The 19,493-nt window shown below is 44.0% G+C and overlaps 1 protein-coding gene across 5 annotated transcripts in view; it reads right to left on the reverse strand.

Moving 5' to 3' along the window:
• Nucleotides 1-2,218: 2,218 nt before the first annotated feature.
• Nucleotides 2,219-19,493, reverse strand: part of LOC149322722 (rho guanine nucleotide exchange factor 25-like) — an 87,106-nt gene continuing 69,831 nt past the window's right edge. For all 5 annotated transcript variants that reach the window (XM_089482076.1, XM_089482073.1, XM_089482080.1 and 2 more), the window contains 9 exons: nt 19,310-19,399; nt 17,619-17,711; nt 16,693-16,743; nt 15,724-15,801; nt 13,210-13,404; nt 12,630-12,810; nt 9,804-10,024; nt 4,430-4,534; nt 2,219-2,698 (listed from right to left, as the gene is read on the reverse strand). In XM_089482076.1, coding sequence (XP_089338202.1) covers nt 2,588-2,698; nt 4,430-4,534; nt 9,804-10,024; nt 12,630-12,810; nt 13,210-13,404; nt 15,724-15,801; nt 16,693-16,743; nt 17,619-17,711; nt 19,310-19,399 — 1,125 coding nt within the window. In that variant the 3' untranslated portion in view covers nt 2,219-2,587. The remainder of the gene's footprint in view (nt 2,699-4,429; nt 4,535-9,803; nt 10,025-12,629; nt 12,811-13,209; nt 13,405-15,723; nt 15,802-16,692; nt 16,744-17,618; nt 17,712-19,309; nt 19,400-19,493) is intronic.

Raw genomic sequence — 19,493 nt, forward strand, 5'->3', positions numbered from 1 at the left:
TGACCTCCATTGTCACTGTATGCAGAGGGATAGAGGGACTTACCATAAGTAGTATCAAGAACCATGTGCAGAGATAGATCGACAAACGGTACAACTTGCTAACACTTTTCTTCCTGCCAATTTTGCCCTTTTAAAGGGACTTTTACCACTGTTGTCTGAATATGTATTCTTTCCCTTTCTTCTTTTGGATTCGGTGAACTATTGGAGGCAAGCAAAGTTAGCAGTGATGAGGATGGATCGAAGAGTCACATGCTTAGACACTGTTGGGAAATGCTTCCCAACAGCCAAGCATTCTCTTTAACACCTTTTCCCCATTTGCTATTAGAACAATGGGGCTTTAGATAGGAAGGATTTCCTGCATGCCTCTACCTTATGTACATGCTGTCCCTAAAACTTTCCCCATTTGCTTAGTCACCCATTGTGGGGATGTGGCTACACAACCACACCATGTGACCAGACAACCTTCCAGGTGTCTTTGAAAGCACATAAAATACTCATCCTGCAAGATGATGAGTTTTGAGAAACCGCTCTTCTAGAAACTTTCCTGTGGATATCCAAGGCATAGGCACTGCATGTATATATGTTTGAATGCACCTTTAAATATACACTGGCCCTTGGTATCCACTGGAGTATGGTTCCAACCCCGTGGATACCAAAATCTGTGGATGTTCAAGTCCCATTAAATGGCATAGAAAAATAGCATCCCTTATATAAAACAGCAAAATAAATGTTTGCATTTTGGAATATATATATATATATGAATATTTTCAATTCCATAGATGGTTGAATCTATAAAGAATCTGTGACTAGTTAATTAGTGACCTTTTTTAGCTGTGAAATTTGCATACTGCCTTACTCTGCTAAAACTAGTCTCTAAGACCCAAAAGATATAGCACTTCCTCTTATAAGCTCTGTCAAAGGAGATTAGGGCTGCTGCACAATTAATGCAGTCTGACACCACATTAACTGCCATGGCTCTATTCTGTGGAATCCTGGGATTTGTAGTTTGTTGAGGAACCAGAGCTCTTTGACAGAGAAGGCTAAATAGCTCACAACACTACAAGTTCCAGAATTCCATAGGATTGAGCCATTGCATTAAAGTGGTGTTAAACTGCATTATTTCTGCAGTGTAGGTGCTGGCTAGGTCTTAATTGAACTAGTTTTCATCTTTCCCAGAAAAGGGGCTAATACCCCAGGAATCTACTTCTAATCCAACAGACACTATAGTATAGATTCTTATTTTCACAACAAAATCTAAGCTTGATGTGTTCAATTCTGAGTTGAAGATAAATATTTAAAGATACTGGGTTATCCCACAGGAAACATGGAAGCCAGCTGTTTAAAGGCACATACATCATTTCACCCCAGCAAAGCCTTTGTATATCTTGCCCTATGTGTATTCTGTCATCTAGTATCAAGGGATTGTTGTAACTCACTTCTACTATAAAAAGTGATTTTGGTCTAACTTTGATAGGTCAGTCGTAGTTTTTAAAAAGATGGGCTAGAGTTGGATCTCTTTGAGATCTCTCATGAGATTCTAAAATTGCTAATAAAGATGGCTGCCTTCACTCATACTCAAAGCCAATTCTTCAGAGGCAAATCTGTGTATACATGACTACTAAAATAATTACACTGATGGGGCTGATGATGTGTCTTTTGGTACCCTCGCTCCCAATAGGATGTCAATCAGATTGGAAAGATCTCTGGCAATTAGCTACTTCCATGAAGTAGAGATTTTCTCATATATTGCACCATCCTGAAATAGAAACAACCATGAAGGAGTGGCTCCCAGAGAGCTCAGATTATCTGGTGCGTGAGCAAGCAAACCCTATAAAACCTTACTCTTGTTGCTAATAATGAAAGAGAGAAAACAGCAAAAAATAAAGTGTTAGAGAACTAATGGCTAAATGTATTATGAATAGCTTCTTTAAAACTAATATTTTTAAAAATCCTCTTGGAGTAGGGGAAATAATGAGATGATTTTGAAACAGAATCACAGCATGAAATTACAGCTCCAATAAAGTATTATGAGGTCTTTAGTTTTATAGTAAACAATATAGAAGTTGAGACAAAGAAGGGGATTTCACACATGGTGCACCAGTTACTTGTGCAAGAGACACTACAAAGACTGACCCATGTAAATATGTACTTTACGGCTGCCTGTGCAATTTGGCAACCGTTGGATGACGCAGAGCCCTGGAACAATTTGTCTCTGTGTTTGTTTTAACTAAAATCTTTATTATTACAACAAACAAAATAAAATTCTCATTTCACACAACCCCAACCCCCTTGTCCCAAAGTCCTTACTTGAAGCCCCTGGATCCCCACAGCATGCATATACTGGGGTCTGGGGGGAAAAAGGGAAGAGCCTCCAGCAGCACTCCCTGGTCCCAGTCCAATGTGTGGGTCCTGTACCCTTGACAGGACGCATCTGAGCATTAGGAGCCGGACTGGAGGAGGGCTAGAACAGTTTCCACCCTAATGCTGCTGCTGCTGCATCTCATCCCCAGAGCCACCACAAGAAGAGAAGGGAGGATACAGCTGATCTATGTTCCTAAGCCAGTTGGAGACCATCCCAGTTCCTGGGTCACAGCTCATCCTCATCAAGTTTGGCGAGTCGGGCACAGCCTTCAGGGAAACTGATTTCAGGGATATCAGGATCTGGGAGTAGCGGCCTGGCGTCATCATCGCTTGGGGCCTGGCATGAAACAGAACAATGGAGTGCATGACTGTCAATGTTCCTGAGACCCCTTTCCAGTAGCACTGCACCACACACATAACTTTTGCATACTGATTTGTTTTTCCTTATCAACATATACAATAGCACTATATTGGGTGCTTTAAAAACAAACAAACACCACCAATGTTTAGTAAGAGGCAGCTTGAATTCTGTGTTGGATCACAGCAAGATCCACTGACCAAACAGTGGCTAACCAGCTGCCCTTTAAGGTACAAGTAAGGTAGGAAGGCAATGGCCATCTCCTGTTATTTCTATCTGCTGATCCTGATATTCAGAGGGATGCAGATATGCTGCTTCTTCCATAGCTATTTCATTTATTCTCTTCCATAGAAGCTGGTTGTCATAGACAGGCCTATTACCCCAAAATCTGCTTAATCTAAATATGTTTGCCTTTCTATGATGATTCTATAGCTCTTCTTTTGCTTCAGCTAACCAAGGGAAAAGGAAAACATTCCTATGCTCAATATTGGAACTCTGCCCCTAAGTTAGTGAAAATTCACATTCACCCTAAATATGAGTGTATACACACAAACACACACATACACAGAGCAACCAACTTCTTCCTACTCCATACACTTGTCTTTTTCAGTACAAACAGACAGTGATTGACTTTGCTCTCCATTTATGTGTGCCACTTCCTGGGACCAATAAGCATATCAAACAGTTTATACCAGAGGTTCACACTTCCCCATCCTAATAGTCCTCTTAAAAGAGGGGTGGGAATCATGCAGCCCTCCAGATAATATTGGTGTACAGTGGGGCCCAGTTATCTGCAGGCTTGTCATCTGTAGATTTAAGCATCTGCAGATGGCAAGCCTGGATGTCCCCAACAGTGGTGTGTGCATGTTGCACCGCCATTAGGGATAATTGAACTTGAGGTCCTGCATTTGTTTGTATCTGTACAGGGGTCCAGAACAGATCCCCCACAGATATGAAGGTCTGACTGTACAACTTCCAGCAGCTCTAGCCAGAAGCATAGCCAATGGCAAAGAATGCTGGGAGTTGCACTCTCATCTTCTCCTAAAGGGAAGAAATCATTGAAAGACAGAGCACATAAGGCGGCCACATTGGATCAGACCAAAAGGCCATCTAGTTCATTATCCAGTTTCCCACAGTGGCTTCTGGGAAGCGCACAAGCAGGAGATGAATGCAACAGCACCCTTCATTTTATAGTGTCCAGTGTTAAAGGCTGTATGCATGATCTATAGAAGAATACAGCCTCTAACAATGGAGTTGATATACAGTCATCCTGACTAGTTGTCACTGATAACCTCATCCTCCATGAATTGACCTAGTCAGCTTATAAAACCATGCCTGTAGGCAGCCATGACTATTTCTTATGTCAGTCTATTCCACAGTTTAGCTATGTGATGTATGGATGGTCCCCTGCTTTTGGCACTGACATCACCACATGCCTGTGTATACCCTGCCTCCCCACGTACAAACCCCTTTGAAATGGCAGCATACCCACACAACTCTGGTTAAGATCTGTAAAATGTAAAATTCATGCAGGGAGTGGACACCTGTGTGTGTGTGTGTGTGTGTGTGTGTGTGTGTGTGTGTGTGTGAGAGAGAGAGAGAGAGAGAGAGAGATTGATTGATTGATTGATTGATTGATTGATTGATTATGAGTCTGAGCCCACTTTGGACTAACAGGGCCGTTTCTTCAGCCCCATCATCAAAACATACCTCCTGCATGGATTCCTGCTGGACAGCACTAGAAAGCTGCACCTCACCAGAAGGTATGTGACCTGGTCTGGACCCAGGAGAACTTTGGCTGCGAGATGGCTGTACCTGGAAAGTAGAAGGGAAATGCAGAAATCATGCTTATCATTTTGGGGAGGGAGGCTTTCAGTGTGGTATTACACTTATGAAAAAATGCCCCTGAAAAGACACATAGATCCTCCTGGAGACCTGTGCAAGCCCTGACAGCATGCCATATAAACCTTATAATGCTTGACTGGACCCTGCAGTCAAGGTAGTCAACATTTTGACCTGACAGGAGATATGAAATACAGATTCTGATATTCCAGTTTGCTAAGTGACTTCATCTGATCTTCTAAAGACGAAACATGAACAGCAGCCTTCCCCAATCCAGCATTAAGATGGGAAAGGAATTATAGAGACACCCACTCACCAAATATAGCTCTCATTACTCTCTTCCTCCACTTTGTCAGACATCACCTAATTGTTATCTTTTTTACTTAATGTGGAAACAGAATCACAGAAAAGCCTGCTGTTCAGACCACATGATCCCCCACATTTCACTCCAGTCTTTCAACTCCTTTCTAAGAACAGAAATGAATACTCTGTACCCGTGTGTATTTCTTGCTAACTTAAGGCACAATTCTTCCCCCAACACATCATTTATTATAATTTTAGCACAGCATGCGTTATTTAAAAAACAGGAAGACATAATAATCATAAGAAAAATACAAGGACTGGAATCCTATTGGTGACATCCATGTGGGTTATGCACATGTATCTTTTTTGACAGTGACCAAGGGGATATTCACTAGGCCCTTGTGCACCACCCCAAACCTCCCCCTGGCAGCTAAACCTTTATCTAAGCTTTGTCTGCATTGATCTTGCATTGCACAGGCAGAGTATAATGCTCCATATGTGTAATTTTGTGCTTCCTCTTCAGCAGCTGTCAAACCCCACAGGGCACTGCTACAATCATTCCATGGCTGGGGGAAAGGGAAGGAGACAATAAAAAAACCATGACTGCTTCCGTTCATGGCTACTGTTCCCTAGAGAATGAGGAAAAAATAATCTTCTTCCCTCTGGAGAATTGAAGTCCAGGTGAGACACAGTCCCTGCTATTCAGTTGCTTTCTCTCCCCCCACCCCCGCCCTCAGACACTGCACAGTTACAGCAGCACCCCACAGGGCTTGAAAGCTGTTGGGACACAAAACTGTGCATGTGGAGAATGCCCTGCACACATAATTCAGGATCTTGGCCAAGATAAAGATTAACCAACACAATAAAATGATAAAAAAATTAAAATGAAGACAAAACCCCCAACTCTGTCACTTATTATTTGCCTAGCAAATGAATCTAATAACTATAACCATAAAAATCATGCAGAAAGAAATGGAAGGTGCATGATCTAAAAACAACTAAACTGTCACTAATCAATAATTATCAACAATATTTGGAAAGCTTCACAAGGTGTGAATCCAGAGTGTCTGCATAAGTAATGACTGCTCTAAAGTTATCCTGCCTTTCCTCTGTACCCTTTCTTCCCCTAAATCAAAGATCCTCACATGTATTCTTGACAAGATCTGTGGAGTAATGAATGATTGCAAACGCTTGTTCAACAGCAGCTGATAGCCAAGTGGAGGAACCAACCAGGCTGGCATGAACCATAGTACTAAGTAAATGGTTAACACCATGCCCTGTTCATCTGAGGGTGTAGTGGGAATGGGAGGGAAGGCAGCTGTTGAGAAATCAGCTAACTTTCCTGGCTCCTATGCTGTCACCCAAGGGGCTGGTCCTCAGCAGCCATGCTTGCTGAATGCCTGCTTCACAGTTTGAGAACTTTGGCCCTAGACTGCACTGCCACCTTCTGACTCAGGGACATAATACTGATTATTTGTTGCCTAACATTCTTTAAACACTATTTGATACTCAAAACTGAGTGGCTGAGTCAGAGCTGAACAAGGAAGCTCTAAGAGCCTTATCACACTACGAAGGAAAGCCAAACCAGAGCCAAAGAGTAGTGCCTTTCTCCATGCCTCGCCACATGACATTGGTAGCATTTCAGTTTTCTTCCCGCTGAATGGATTTTCCAGCTAGACAAAAGATTCACTTTCACAACTCTCTCCCATGAGAAGAAACTGAAGTGTTACAACCTCATGCAGTAAGGCACAGTGCAAGGCACTACTTTCCGGATCTATTTTGGCTTTGTTTTCTAGTGTGATAAGATTCTTTGTCTGCAAGGGCTCTTGATGACAGTGTGACTTGGAGGTCTCTCATTCATAGGTTGCTATAGATTGAAATCAACATGACAGTAGTTAACAAGTCAACAACAGTAAGGTTCTCAGATTATGAGGTACCTGTAAGGCCTCTTTCACACTTTCATACTTATAGCACTATGATGCCATTTTAATTCCTATGGCTGCATTCTATGGAAGTTGGGATTTGTAGTGTAGCAAGGAGCCTTTAGAATTCTCAGCCAGAGAACGACTCTAGTGACTGACCGAGCTACAAACCTAACACTATTCCCCCCCTCCTCCTTGTTATTATTACATTTATTCATATCCCGCTTCCCCTTCCCCAAATTGGGACTCATTAATCATTCAATAAATTAATAAAATAAAAAATAAATATGATGTAAACATAGTTGTTGAAGTGCAATCATAGCAGTATTACCACGTTACTGTGAAAGAGACCCAAATAAAAATAAATAAGTAAAACTATAGTTACATATATTGCTTCTGGGGTGCTAGGGCTTTTTAATTTTAACATTGGTCCAAAATACACTGCAGAAACAATCCAGTTTGAGACCACTGTCCTGGCTCAGTGCTAGGGAATCCTGGGAATTGTAGTTTATTGTGGCACCAGAGCTCTCTGACCAAGAAGGCTAACTGTCTCACAAAATACAGCTCCCAGAATTCCCTAGCATTGAGCCAGGGCAGTTAAAGCAGTCTCAAATTAGATTATTTCTGCAGTGTATTTTGGACCATAGTTTAGTTTCAGCATGTGTTAATCTGACCCTTGGTTAAGGAATGGATAATTTTCTCATTCTTTCAGATCATGTTTATTCATGAAGTCAAGATTTTCAATTTATTAGAAGCTATTAAAGAAACAAGTAGTAGGAGTTCTTCTGGACTGATTACTGTTGGGTTATCAAGAACAATCTTATATATCCTTATAACAAGAAATCAATGACTATTAAGTCAAGAGGTCCCAAGGGTTTCTCTAAAACAGAAAGACAGAGGCTACTCTTATTTTATTTATATTTATATTTAATAATTTCTGTAGCACTCTTCAATATAAATATGTTGATGGCAGTTTGTAAAAGAAATAAGAAAGTATCAAGTAAAATGTTGATATTGTTGAGCTGCCCTATTTATAAGGATGGTAAGACCATTTTAAAGAAGAACTTACCTCAAATATTTCACACTTTGTTTACCAAACAATAATTCAAAATTGTTCACTAATATTGATAGGAATATTCCAGGGGACAAAAAGTTTCTTTTGCTTTTATAGCCTCACATGTGTAACAAATTGGCAAACTAACACACAAAGCGAGATTTTGTAGGGACATTTAAACCAAACATTGAAAACATCATTTTTCTCAATTACAACTGCCAAAATCCTCCAAACAGCCAGCCTAGAAGCCATACAAGTTGGGCCATTCTGAGAGTTGTGGTCCAAAAAAGTAACTTTCCTAAAAATTTGCCTGATTTAAACTATAAATGCCTTATGAGCAACAGTTTAAACCAGCCTTCCCTAAACTGGTGCATCCCAAATGTGCTGGAATACCAGTGTCATCCCATTTGTGGATGGGTGGGGAAGGATGATTTAAGCCAGGGGTAGGCAACCTTTTTGAGTCGGGGGCCGGGTTGCTGTCCCTCAGACAACTGGGGGGCCGAAGCCGGAGGGTGGAGCTTCCAGCCTCTGGGGGCGGAGCCTCCACCCTCCAGGGGCGGAGTCGCACATGGGGGTGGAGCTTCCACCCTCTGGGGCGGAGCCACATGCCAGGGTGGAGCTTCCACTATCCAGGGCGGAGTTTCCACCCTCCAGGGGCGGAGCCGCATAATATTTGCAAGAAGCTACTAGGGTCGGCAATGCCATAACACAGGAAAAACGCATGCACACTGTCTCAACCCACAAAAGAGCAAGCAAGTCCATGTGGGGGGATTTTACAAAGAGAATACCAAAGGATAACAACAACAATAATAAGAGCAATATTTGCAAGAATGGAAGCGACTAGGCAAGGCCACAAAACAGCAAAAAATGCATGCCACTGTCTCAACCCACTTTCTTTCTCTCCCTTCCTCCCTCCCTATCACTCCCACCTTCTCACCCTTTCTCTCTCTCTCTTCTCCTCTCCCTCCCTCCCTCCCTCTCCTCTCCCTCTCACCTTTTCTCTCTCTCTTCTCCCCTCCCTCCCACCCTCTCCCTCCCACCCACCCACCCTTTCTCTCTCTCTCTCCTCCCCTCCCTCCCTCCCTCTCTTTCCTCTCCCTCCCACCCTTTCTCTCTCCCTCTCTCTTCTCTCCCTCCCACTCTCTCTCTCTCTCTCTCCTCCTCCCCTCCCTCCCTCTCTCTCTCTCTGCCTCCTCCTCCTTCTCCCCCCCGCCCCTCCATTTATAGGAGGGAGGAGGGCGGGGCCAGGAGGGAGGTGGGCGGGGCCAGGAGGGGTGGGCGGGGGCCATTTGAAGGCCCGGTGGGGCTCCTGGAGCCCCGATTCAGGGCTCCAGATGCCGCATCAGGCCTCCCAGGGGCCCGGTGCAGCTCCTGGAGCCCCGTTTCAAGGCTCCAGATGCCGCATCGGGCCTCCCAGAGGCCCGGTGCAGCTCCTGGAGCCCCGTTTCAGGGCTTCAGATGCCGCATCGGGCCTCCCAGGGGCCCGGTGCAGCTCCTGGAGCCCCGTTTCAGGGCTCCAGAGGCCGCATCGGGCCTCCCAGGGGCCCGGTGAGGCTGCTGAAGCCCCGTTTCAGGGCTTCGGCTGCCACATCGGGCCTCCCAGAGGCCCGGTGCGGCTCCTGGAGCCCCGTTTCAGGGCTCCAGAGGCCGCATCGGACCTCCCAATGGGCGCCGCCATTTGAAAGGCAAAATGGCGGCCGGAGCGGCCGAAATCGGCGGCGATTTCAGCGGCAGGAGGGAGCGGGGGCCGGCAGAAAGGCGCCCGCGGGCGGCATCCGGCCCACGGGCCGGAGGTTGCCGACCCCTGATTTAAGCCAAAAAATGGAATTGAATTGTATTCTACTCGCACCCACTTTACCTTCAAAGCAAAATAGGAATTTCAGCCATGCCAGGCAGCCACCCCAACAAGCCCCTCAGAACTATCTGTTCAACAGGATCCTTCAGTCACACCTTCTTACTTTACCTCAGCAGAGAGTAGATGCTCTGGCTGGCCAGGGCCAGGAAGGTAAAGGGAAGGCAGGGAGGCATTGTGGGTCTGGAGAGTGGGTCCCTTATTCTGGTCCATAGAGGCTGTGGAGCAGGGCCGGGTAGGTCCACCAGGCAGGGAGTGGTGCAGGGCTCCCATTCGTCCCAGGCTGTGGGTCTTGCTTTCTCGACGCTGGTACTCGATGGGAGACTGCAGTGCTGGGGAGGGAACACAGTGAGAAAAGATGAGCTACAGGGACATTTGTGAGAAGATGAAAGAGTCTTCAGCAACAAAAAAGACAACTTTGTGTATCAATGGCTCATGGTCCAAGTAGGGGAGGGTGAGGCTCATCCATGGTATGATGCTCCTGCCTTGGGTACACAGAATTGATTCACACATACTTTGTTCCTCATCCCTTGAGTGATGATGAGTTGCATGTGCGAACTAGCCATCGCTCAAACCATCTCCCAGACAAAACTTTCAAATTGTCCCATGCCAACTCAAGGTATTTCTCCCCCATGGAGACATACAGTGAAGTGTTATTCAAAATGGATAGATACACTCTGTGGAATGACACAGTAGGATTCCAGATTAGACTTCATTTTTAATGCCCTCACCCCACCTGGATAAGGATATACACCTTGCCTTCCATGTAGCCAACAGGAACATCAAGGGGGAAAGGTTTAGTATCTGGAATTCTTCCCCTGTATTCCTAAATTGTAGGATTTTTTCCAAGTAAAAAACTCCACACAAGCATTTTAAAAAGTAGCCACCTGCCTAGCAGTACTGTCTGTGGTTCTGAGTAAAATGGGCTGTAGTTCAGGACTCAGGAGATCCCATCCTTCAAAAGCTGAGGATTGATTCAATTCACAAAGGCCAAAGCACCACTTGTGCTTGAAATCTATGGCCCACTGAAACATAAGAAAGGGAGGGGTAATCACTCAATTTGCTCATCGTTTGATCTATTACAACGAAGACTTGACCTGCACAGGCATCAGAATGGGAAAGGAATGTGATGTTCAGATCCCTGGAGAGGGAGAGAAGGGAGAAAGGAGATAGTAGACTAGATGCAACATTTCAACTTGTAAATTGTGGCCAATAGGGAGAGGAGAATCGCATGTAGAAAAACAGCACACAAAGAGTGAACTGAAATAAAACTCACTAATGTGCCTTCTCTGTTGCAGCAGCCAGCATGTGGAACACTCTGCCCACAGAAGTATGGCTGGCGCTGACCTTGCAATCAGTTCTGTCCCGATCAAAGGCTTTCTATGTATGTCTGCACATTTTACGCTGGTGAGTCTGTTTTTTCTAAAAATGCCTGTAAGGATTTGGGAGTGTGTGTGTTTGTTTTTTAATTCAAATTCATACTTAACCTGAAGTGGTACATCTCATTTATCCAAACCCTGCACATGTTAAGCTTTGATTATATTTATGTGAATGAGCCCTTACTGGCTGGACATACATTCAATCACTTAATAAAGACTAGTTGCCCCATTAATATTTCTCAGCCAACTTCTTACACTCACAATCAAAGCAGGGAAAAAGCAGATATTTTACACCCTTTCACTGTGTACTTTCAGTCCATGTGTGTGTGTGTGTAGGGGAGGGACTTTGGATTAGTCAATTCAGGGTGCAGAGATAGGACCAACATCTGTGGGTAAAGGAATATGCAGACTCTCTGTGAATAAAGAGTTATTTTCAAACATTTCAAAGGACACAGAACTGAAAAGCCAAATCTCATCATTTGCTCCAAGGCTATGAAAAATGACAGTCCCCCTGGTAACAGGTTATCCCCTGCCAGATGTTTTGAAGGTTGCAGCTTGTTTACTTTGTGCACATAACTCAATGGAAAACCCTGAGAACTGAGCCCAATTTGATCTGTGCAATATCATCCTTGGCATTATTTGTTCATCATGTTGGGATGTGGCAAAGAAATGGAATCTAATGTACTATAATATGATATAGATTCACATATATCTATAAGCTGAAGCACACTGGAGAACATGTTAAGTTACCACAATTTGCGGGGGGGGGGGGGGGGGAGGCACTTTCTTTCACTAATAAAATGTTTATTGCATATATGATATGTACTGAAATACAAGGTGGTTCCTTTCACTACAGAAAGTGTAATGAATCAAACTCTATTTAGATCCTGGGAAAAGCAAAACGAATGAAACATCTCTAATTCAAATTAGAGCACCTGCTTGGTGTAGGGGTTTGAACACTGACTGGACTAGAATACTGGGAGATCAGAATTCAAATCCTGGTTTGGCCATGAAACCCATTGGATGATCTTGGGCAAGTCACATTCTCTCAGCCTCAGAGGAAGACAACCCTCTCTGAAGAAACTTGCCAAGAAAACCCCATAATACGTTTGCCTTAGGGTCACCATAAGTCAGAAATGACATGAAGGCACACAACAAACACAATTGAAATTACTCATTGAAAATTTTCAAAGTGTTAACTGTCATGTTAAATGTATGAGTCTATGTGGTGCCACAGATTTCATTAATGTTATTTTGGGGAAAGAAGCATTTTTAATTCTTATCTACAACTATTGGTGGTGGTTGTGTGTGCCTTCAAGTAATTTCTGATTTATGACCACCCTAAGGCAAACGTACCATGGGGCTTCCTTGACAGAAGTTGTTTAGAGAGGGTCCATGGCTGAGCGAGCAGCCCTTATATTCACTCCAAATCAGAAGACAAGCAAATAAGGGAAGGACAATTGAGGTCTAGCTCCTTGAAAAAGGATGGATGCAGTTTAAAGAGCAGTGAAAGTAAGCCCACTGGGCCAGAACTGTGGACCAATCTTTCATTCCCTACCATTGAGGAAGTCACGTTGTGTATCCAAGATGAGGCTGATGTCAGCCACCCAAGCCTGGGCAATCTCTGGAGTTGCTGCCTGCAGTACATAACGAACAGTGCCTCGTTCTGCGCCACGAGAGATCAGTGCAAATTTGCAGGGATCATTGTCCACACTGGGCTCCAGGCCCAAACAGCTTACCTGATGCAGAAAATGACAGTGAATAAACACTTAATTTAAAATTAAAAGAAAAATTAAAAGAATTAAAAGAAAAAAGAAAATACATTCTTTAAAAAAGGGGAAAAATAATGCAATTGTGTTTTCCCTCCTCGTTGAGTATTTTCTGTGTGCATTTATTGCACATGCCCAAGTGGCAGTCCCCACCACTAAGGCCAGATAGATGTGCATGTATCAAATCAGTACTCAGATTTTTGAGATGCAGAATTCAGCACTCAGTATTATATGCTATGGATGAACAAGACAGCTACAAAAATGAGGTATGCAGCTATGGAAGTGAGGAACCTCAAGTCCAAAATGCACTATGCAAGGCCTTCCAGGATCTAGAGCTGCCTAGATTGTTCACTGCTGTCCCTGAAATACCTTGATACTGCTTTTGAAGGCATACGTTGGGGCAGCATATGGACCCCGCCGCCGCTCCAGAGTCTCACTCAGAATGACAATCTGCTCAAAGAGAAAGATGCGCCGCTCACGACCCCGGGACACGATTCCGCCTGCCTGCTCTGTCACCCAGAAGGTGTTTTGCTGCAGCAGCTTCCCCTGTGCTGTCAGCTTCCCCTAGAAAGGAAAGATTAGTCCCTAGTTACTAGCCATACAAAAGGCACAAAGCTGCCACATTCATAAAGCTGAACATTTAGAAATACGCATGTGCAGATGGAGGACTGCATGTTTGAATGCTGCTGTATGCCAGATACTCGCCATCTGTGGGACATCAAGCCTCTGAAGGAGTAAGAAAGGTCAGCACCAGTCTACTTAATCGGGTATGGTTATTCTGTTGTAAGCCACCTTGAATCCCAAACTGAGAGAAAGATGGGATATAAATATAAATAATAGTTGTCTATCTGCAGAGACATTTTGTTTTGCTTTCTTTCTTTTTCTTTTTGAAGCTGCATGCAGCATTACAATATGCAAAAATGTATTTCTATTCGAAGCAGCACAGCACCAGGAAGAGCTGAGCCACATGACAGTTCAGAACATATACTGTATATACTCATGTAGTTTTGACTAGAAATTTTAGTTAAAAAATTGACCCAGAAAGCCTACATTACCCAGTGTAAGCACTGTACTTTAACTCTTATCAAAAAAAGGAACCACTCCCTTCTCTGAGTAGAGTGGCAAAAGGTGACAGCACAATCCACACTCACATGCTACTCTCTTCGCCATGGTGCCACTTCTGACCTTTTTGAATGACTGGGTGGGAAAATGGTGGCAGTGACAGCTCTTTGGCACTTCCTCTTAAAGACATGCTAAGAGGAATGGGACTTTAAAGGATCTGAATAAGACATTTGTGAATGTTTGCCAGCTTTTCTGCATGCGCTCTACATGGAGCTACCCTTGTGCCAAGTTTGGAAACTTCAACTTGTATAAAATATGGCAGATAGGTTATTTACAGGTACGTATTTCTCATAATGATCATATAACACTGGTTCTGAAGTCCATTCACTAGCTGCCAATTAGTTTCTGGGCAAGGTACAAGGTGTTGGTGATTATTACCTTTAAAGCCCTACATGACTTGGGTCCAGAATACCTAAGAGAACGCCTTCTTCCGTACTGTCCGTCCTGCACTCTAAGGTCCTTGGGGAAGAATCCACTTCAGCCAAAAAAATCTAGGCTAACCTCAGTTACCCAGAGGGCCTTCTCCACCGCTGCTCCAAAGCTATGGAATGACCTGCCAAAGGCTACTCTTACAGCCTTTAAGAAGGCTCTTAAGATGGATCTCTTCCGCCAGGCCTTCCCTACTTAGTTCCTCTCCCCGTTTACTGTGACTTACGTCGCTCTGTCCACCAATTCTTCTCTTAAATTTAATGAGAAGAATTAAATTAAAATGAATTAAAATAAAATTCTTGCCTCAAGAAGAAGAACCCTCCCTCCATACCTACTGTCATCATCAGACCTGGGAGGGAGTGAAAAAGACAGGCTCAGTTCCATCAGGTCTAACTGTGAATTCTGTGACTTATGTCACTCTCTTTTATCTTATCTTATTTTTATTGCTGTAACCCACCCCGATTCCTTGTGATTGGGTGGGCTATAAATTATTATTATTACTACTACTACTATTATTTTCTGGGTTAAAAGCAGTCAGTTATCAGATTACAGTTAAAGGCTATAATTACTGCCAACATAGTCACCCTTTTCTTTTCTTTGACTTTTCATCCTGTTTAACATGTGCATGTTTTCTTGGCCCTGTCCATGCCACCTTCCCACACATTTACCCTAATTCACTCCTCATCCATCCAGCCTTTACAGTGAGCAGAGTTATGCCTGCTGAAATTTTATAAGTTCTTTCTTATCATTTTTCTTTGCTTCCTCGTTTACATCCTCTGTTACATTACCTTAGATTTATCTCAACTTATCTACGGGTCAGATCAAAATCCATAATTTTGGCCCTCATACCTGCCCTCAACTTATACATGAGGTCAGCTTATACATGAGTATATATGGTAGTCGGAACATGACATTTGAAGCAGGTACAGTCCCAAGGAAGGGCTGTAACACATAATATTTCATAATAAATACAATTCTTCTAAACATGAACTCTCTCCAAATTCCCTCCCTAATTCCTATCTTCCCATCAAGCTATATTACCTTAATTATCTATTATTAATGATCTTATTATCTATTATCTTAAGCTCACCATTCCTACATTAGCATGCACTGAAGAAAAGAGCCCTCAAAGCTAACTGAATAAGATCCCTTTCTTTGGTCAACAGGTTTCCCATTTCTGCAAGACTGGAGGAAAGTCACCCCCATGCCCCCTACTATACCTAATGAAAAAAATGAAATGGCCTTACAAATTATAGTTGATTAGAAAAACCTATGAAAATGGCTCACTTCCCTAGGAACCAGTGACTGAAATCCACAAATCCCAGAACCTACCTCAAATCCCTGAAGACGCCCCACGTTCATCATGTCATTGCAGCGCTTAGGAACAAAGCACATCACCTCCACAGCTCTCTGCAAAGGCAAAGCATGGTAAGGAGTTGGAGAAGGAAGGGCTGGCCCAAAACATTTTGCTGCCTGAAATAAGGAGCAAGATGGTACCACCTAACATTTCATGTACACACATTGACTGGCAGTAGAAATTTCCTTCAACCCTACTAATGGGACTGTGTCGTCCATCACATGGGCTAGTTATGGGTGCCTACATTGTACAACACACACAGTTCTCTCTTCAAACTTAGGCTGTCCCCTCCCATGTTCTGGTGCCTGAGCAATCATCTCATTCATCTGGGTACTAAGCCTGGCCCTAGGAAAAGGGGCTGGACTGAATGAAGTAGCATGATGGTTGATTGGACACGCATACAGGCACCCAGAGTGAGAAAGTGTCATCACCACCCAATCCCAAATGTCTGGGGATCATTAAATCACTTTAGACAAATGACACCATGCAGTTTGATAGGGTTGTGTCTTCAGAGAGGGGAATGTTGTCCAATATAGATACTGTTGCATTGGATACATGAGTACCAGTCCTCTCAGTTATAAATCCATCATTTACATAGCTTCAGCTCCTTCTCTCAAGGGTTAAGGCAGGGGTGGACAACTTGTAGCCCTCCAGATGCCACTCTCTTGTTGGGTTGTAACTCCCATAAGCCGTAGGCAGCACGGTCAACAGTGAGGGATGGTGGGAGTTGCAGTACAACAACAACTTGTGAAACGTTCATACATTTGCTATCATTGGCTCAAGCAGATGATAGGTTAAACATATGCTCACACCGTGTTACATTTAGCCCTTATGGGCTACCTTGGTGACTCCTGACTCAAATAAAGTCATATACAATTCAGTCTATATACCAAGATGGTGGGAACAATGGGTAGAAGACATGTTACCATGCCTTCAGCTCCTACCTCCAGCTGCTCCGTGTTCTTGCCAGCTTTGCCATAATACTTCAGGAAATCCTGGGGAAGATACAATGGAAAGAGGGAAACAACAAGGGTATTCTTAAGTGGGCAATGGAGAGTGGTATATTCAATAAATGGGCTGGATTTGAATAGAAATAAACTGCAACACCAGCTCTGAGTGGGATATAAAGATATCTCTCCTGATGTACCCTCCTTGTCATCAGTAAAGCAAATAGTGGAAATCAATAAAGCTGCTATTTTGTACGTGCTCGGCACATACTAGGGTTAGGGCGTCCGGAAAGGACGCCCTTTCATAACCCTAGTACATGCCGAGCACGTACTATTGGCGCGTCTGGAACGCGCCAATGTTAGGAAAGGTGGAGGGGAAGTAGAAAGAGAGGAAGACCACATGCTAGATGGAGTGACTTAATTAAAGAGACTACGAAAATAAGTTTGCAGGAGCTGGGCAGAGCAGTAGAGGACAGCGGGGCTTGGAGATGTCTCATTCATAGGGTCGCCATGGGTAGAGATCTAGGTGAAGGCAGTTAACAACAACAACAACAACAACAACAACACAGTTGCTGCCACGTAATGCCTGAAACATTTTTTTCCCATTGTTCCAGCTCTGGAGACAGGTACAGCCACAAGCCATTAGGTGGCGATAGAAGGCTACCAAACAGATTGACCACTCCTTTTGTGATATTTCAGTGGTTTGCTGTCCTGCAGATGACAGACAGCCCTGCAGATCATCCAGGACTCCCCCGCCCCTATTGCACAGTTCTTTGCTTATTCCCACACATATTAAAACCAGCCTCTCTCTCTCTCTCTTTCTCAATCCTCTCCTTTCTGCTGTGCAGTCAGGGACCTGATCCCCACCCCACCAGGCCTTTGCCTCTGCTTTGGAGAGCACTCTTCCCATCCCCTTGTAGCACCTTGAGTAACAGCTGGTATTTCATGATCCGCTGTACAGGTTTGATCAGCAAGTCATTGAGCTGCAAACGGTGCCCCAGTTCTTGCTTCAGTTCCTGAAAAAGAGGGAATGGCATAATGTGAAAATCAGATGGGAGATCAACTCTCTTGCTTTTTAAATTCCTATTGGCCACATTGGGGAAATCTCTTCATCTCTCTGCCATCACACTCATCCTCTTTGCAAGGCCTTGAACTTCCTTCCTGTTATCTCATGCAGGCTTCAAGAGGGTATCCCACAGCCATGCAACCCAACATGTTTGTGGGGCAGAAGGGTGGGGAAGGCTACTCAAGAGCCTCGACAGCAGACAAGAGCAAGTGTAGCCCAGTGGGTAAGATACTGTGATGGTATCCAAGAAGTCCCCAATTCAAGCATCAACAGTGACATTAAGTCCCACAATGACCTTAGGCACACCAGTCTCTCTCAGTTTCAGTACAGGCATGCACATGCACGCATGCACATGCACACACATAATGTGTCATGAGCTTGCATGCAGAAGGCTCAGTTCCTGACATCTTATTTAAAAGAATCTCTAATAGGAGGCCTAGGAGCAAACTAGCCTCTAAAACCTTGGATGGCTTCTTCCATGTGAGAATCACCAATGTCACCTGACAGTAAAAAGGCAGCTTTCTACATTTACATGTATTCAAACCAAAGCTTGACATGAAAGAACTCTGGCAGGTGGGATGGAGGCACTGGGAGAGGATGCAGTAAACCTCTCACGTTGGATCATAAAAACTGCAGAGGGAACTCTGTCACTCCCAACCTTTATGTAAGACATTCCTTCCCCATTTAGCACAAGATGCTTAGCACAAGGAAAAGGACCAGGCCAGTTGAGGGAAACAGCTGCTCACTGGACCTTGAGCCAGTTCAAGGAGTTAATGGTCACCCTTCCAACAGCTCTCACCTCAAAACATAGTAGGCATATGTAGGAGGTGCGAGGAGCTACATCCATTGGCAGAGCATTTTTAGACCATAAATTCCAGAATCTCCAACTAATACAGCCAGTGGACATGTTGGGGAGAGAATCTGGAGCTGAAGAAAGTAACTTCCATGCTCTACTCATAAATTCCAGAATCTCCAACTAATACAGCCAGTGGACATGTTGGGGAGAGAATCTGGAGCTGAAGAAAGTAACTTCCATGCTCTACTCATTTTTTGCACACTACTGCCTACTCACATCTAGATGTGATGGTACTGCCAGGACAGGTTGCTGGGGAAGATATCCATTGTGGTGAAGGATTCACATTAATGTAGCAGGCCTGGCGTACCACACTTGTGGCAAGGGGACTCAATTACATATAATCCTCTAAAGAGAGGAGAGTCTCCATCAGATCACACAGTCAAGAATTTGAAACCACCTAACTACATCCTTCAGATGGGTTTGTGGCGGCAGCATATAACAACAGATGTGGGTGGCATGTAGCACCTGCTATACACAAATGACATCTCCACAAGATGGGAGCTGCTGGGGAGTTTAAACAGGGTGCCAAGCACCATGGACTTCATCTGCATCAGCTCTGAAAGGGGACAAAAATGTAAGAACTAGAGGCAGACAGATCACAGCAGGAGAGTGAGTCAGACACAGGCAAGCCACATGGCATAAACTGCAGGAGGCAGTGAACAAAACTACAGCAAAGTCATGTACCCCCTTACCTCAAAGTAAGTGTCGATAAACTCAGACACAATATGCTCAGATTTGGGTTTGTTCTGACAGTAAACAACATACATGTGCAAACGGCGCTCCTAGAACACAAAAGGGAAACAGCTCAGGGGAGCACTGAAGAGAAACTTCACATGTAGCAGCATGATGGCACAATGGCTTGACTGCAAGTGCAGC

Source organism: Sceloporus occidentalis, unplaced genomic scaffold (genome assembly GCF_023333645.1).
Source record: "Sceloporus occidentalis isolate IW3139 unplaced genomic scaffold, rSceOcc1.0.p SCAF_1, whole genome shotgun sequence".
Taxonomy (NCBI): Eukaryota; Metazoa; Chordata; class Lepidosauria; order Squamata; family Phrynosomatidae; genus Sceloporus; species Sceloporus occidentalis.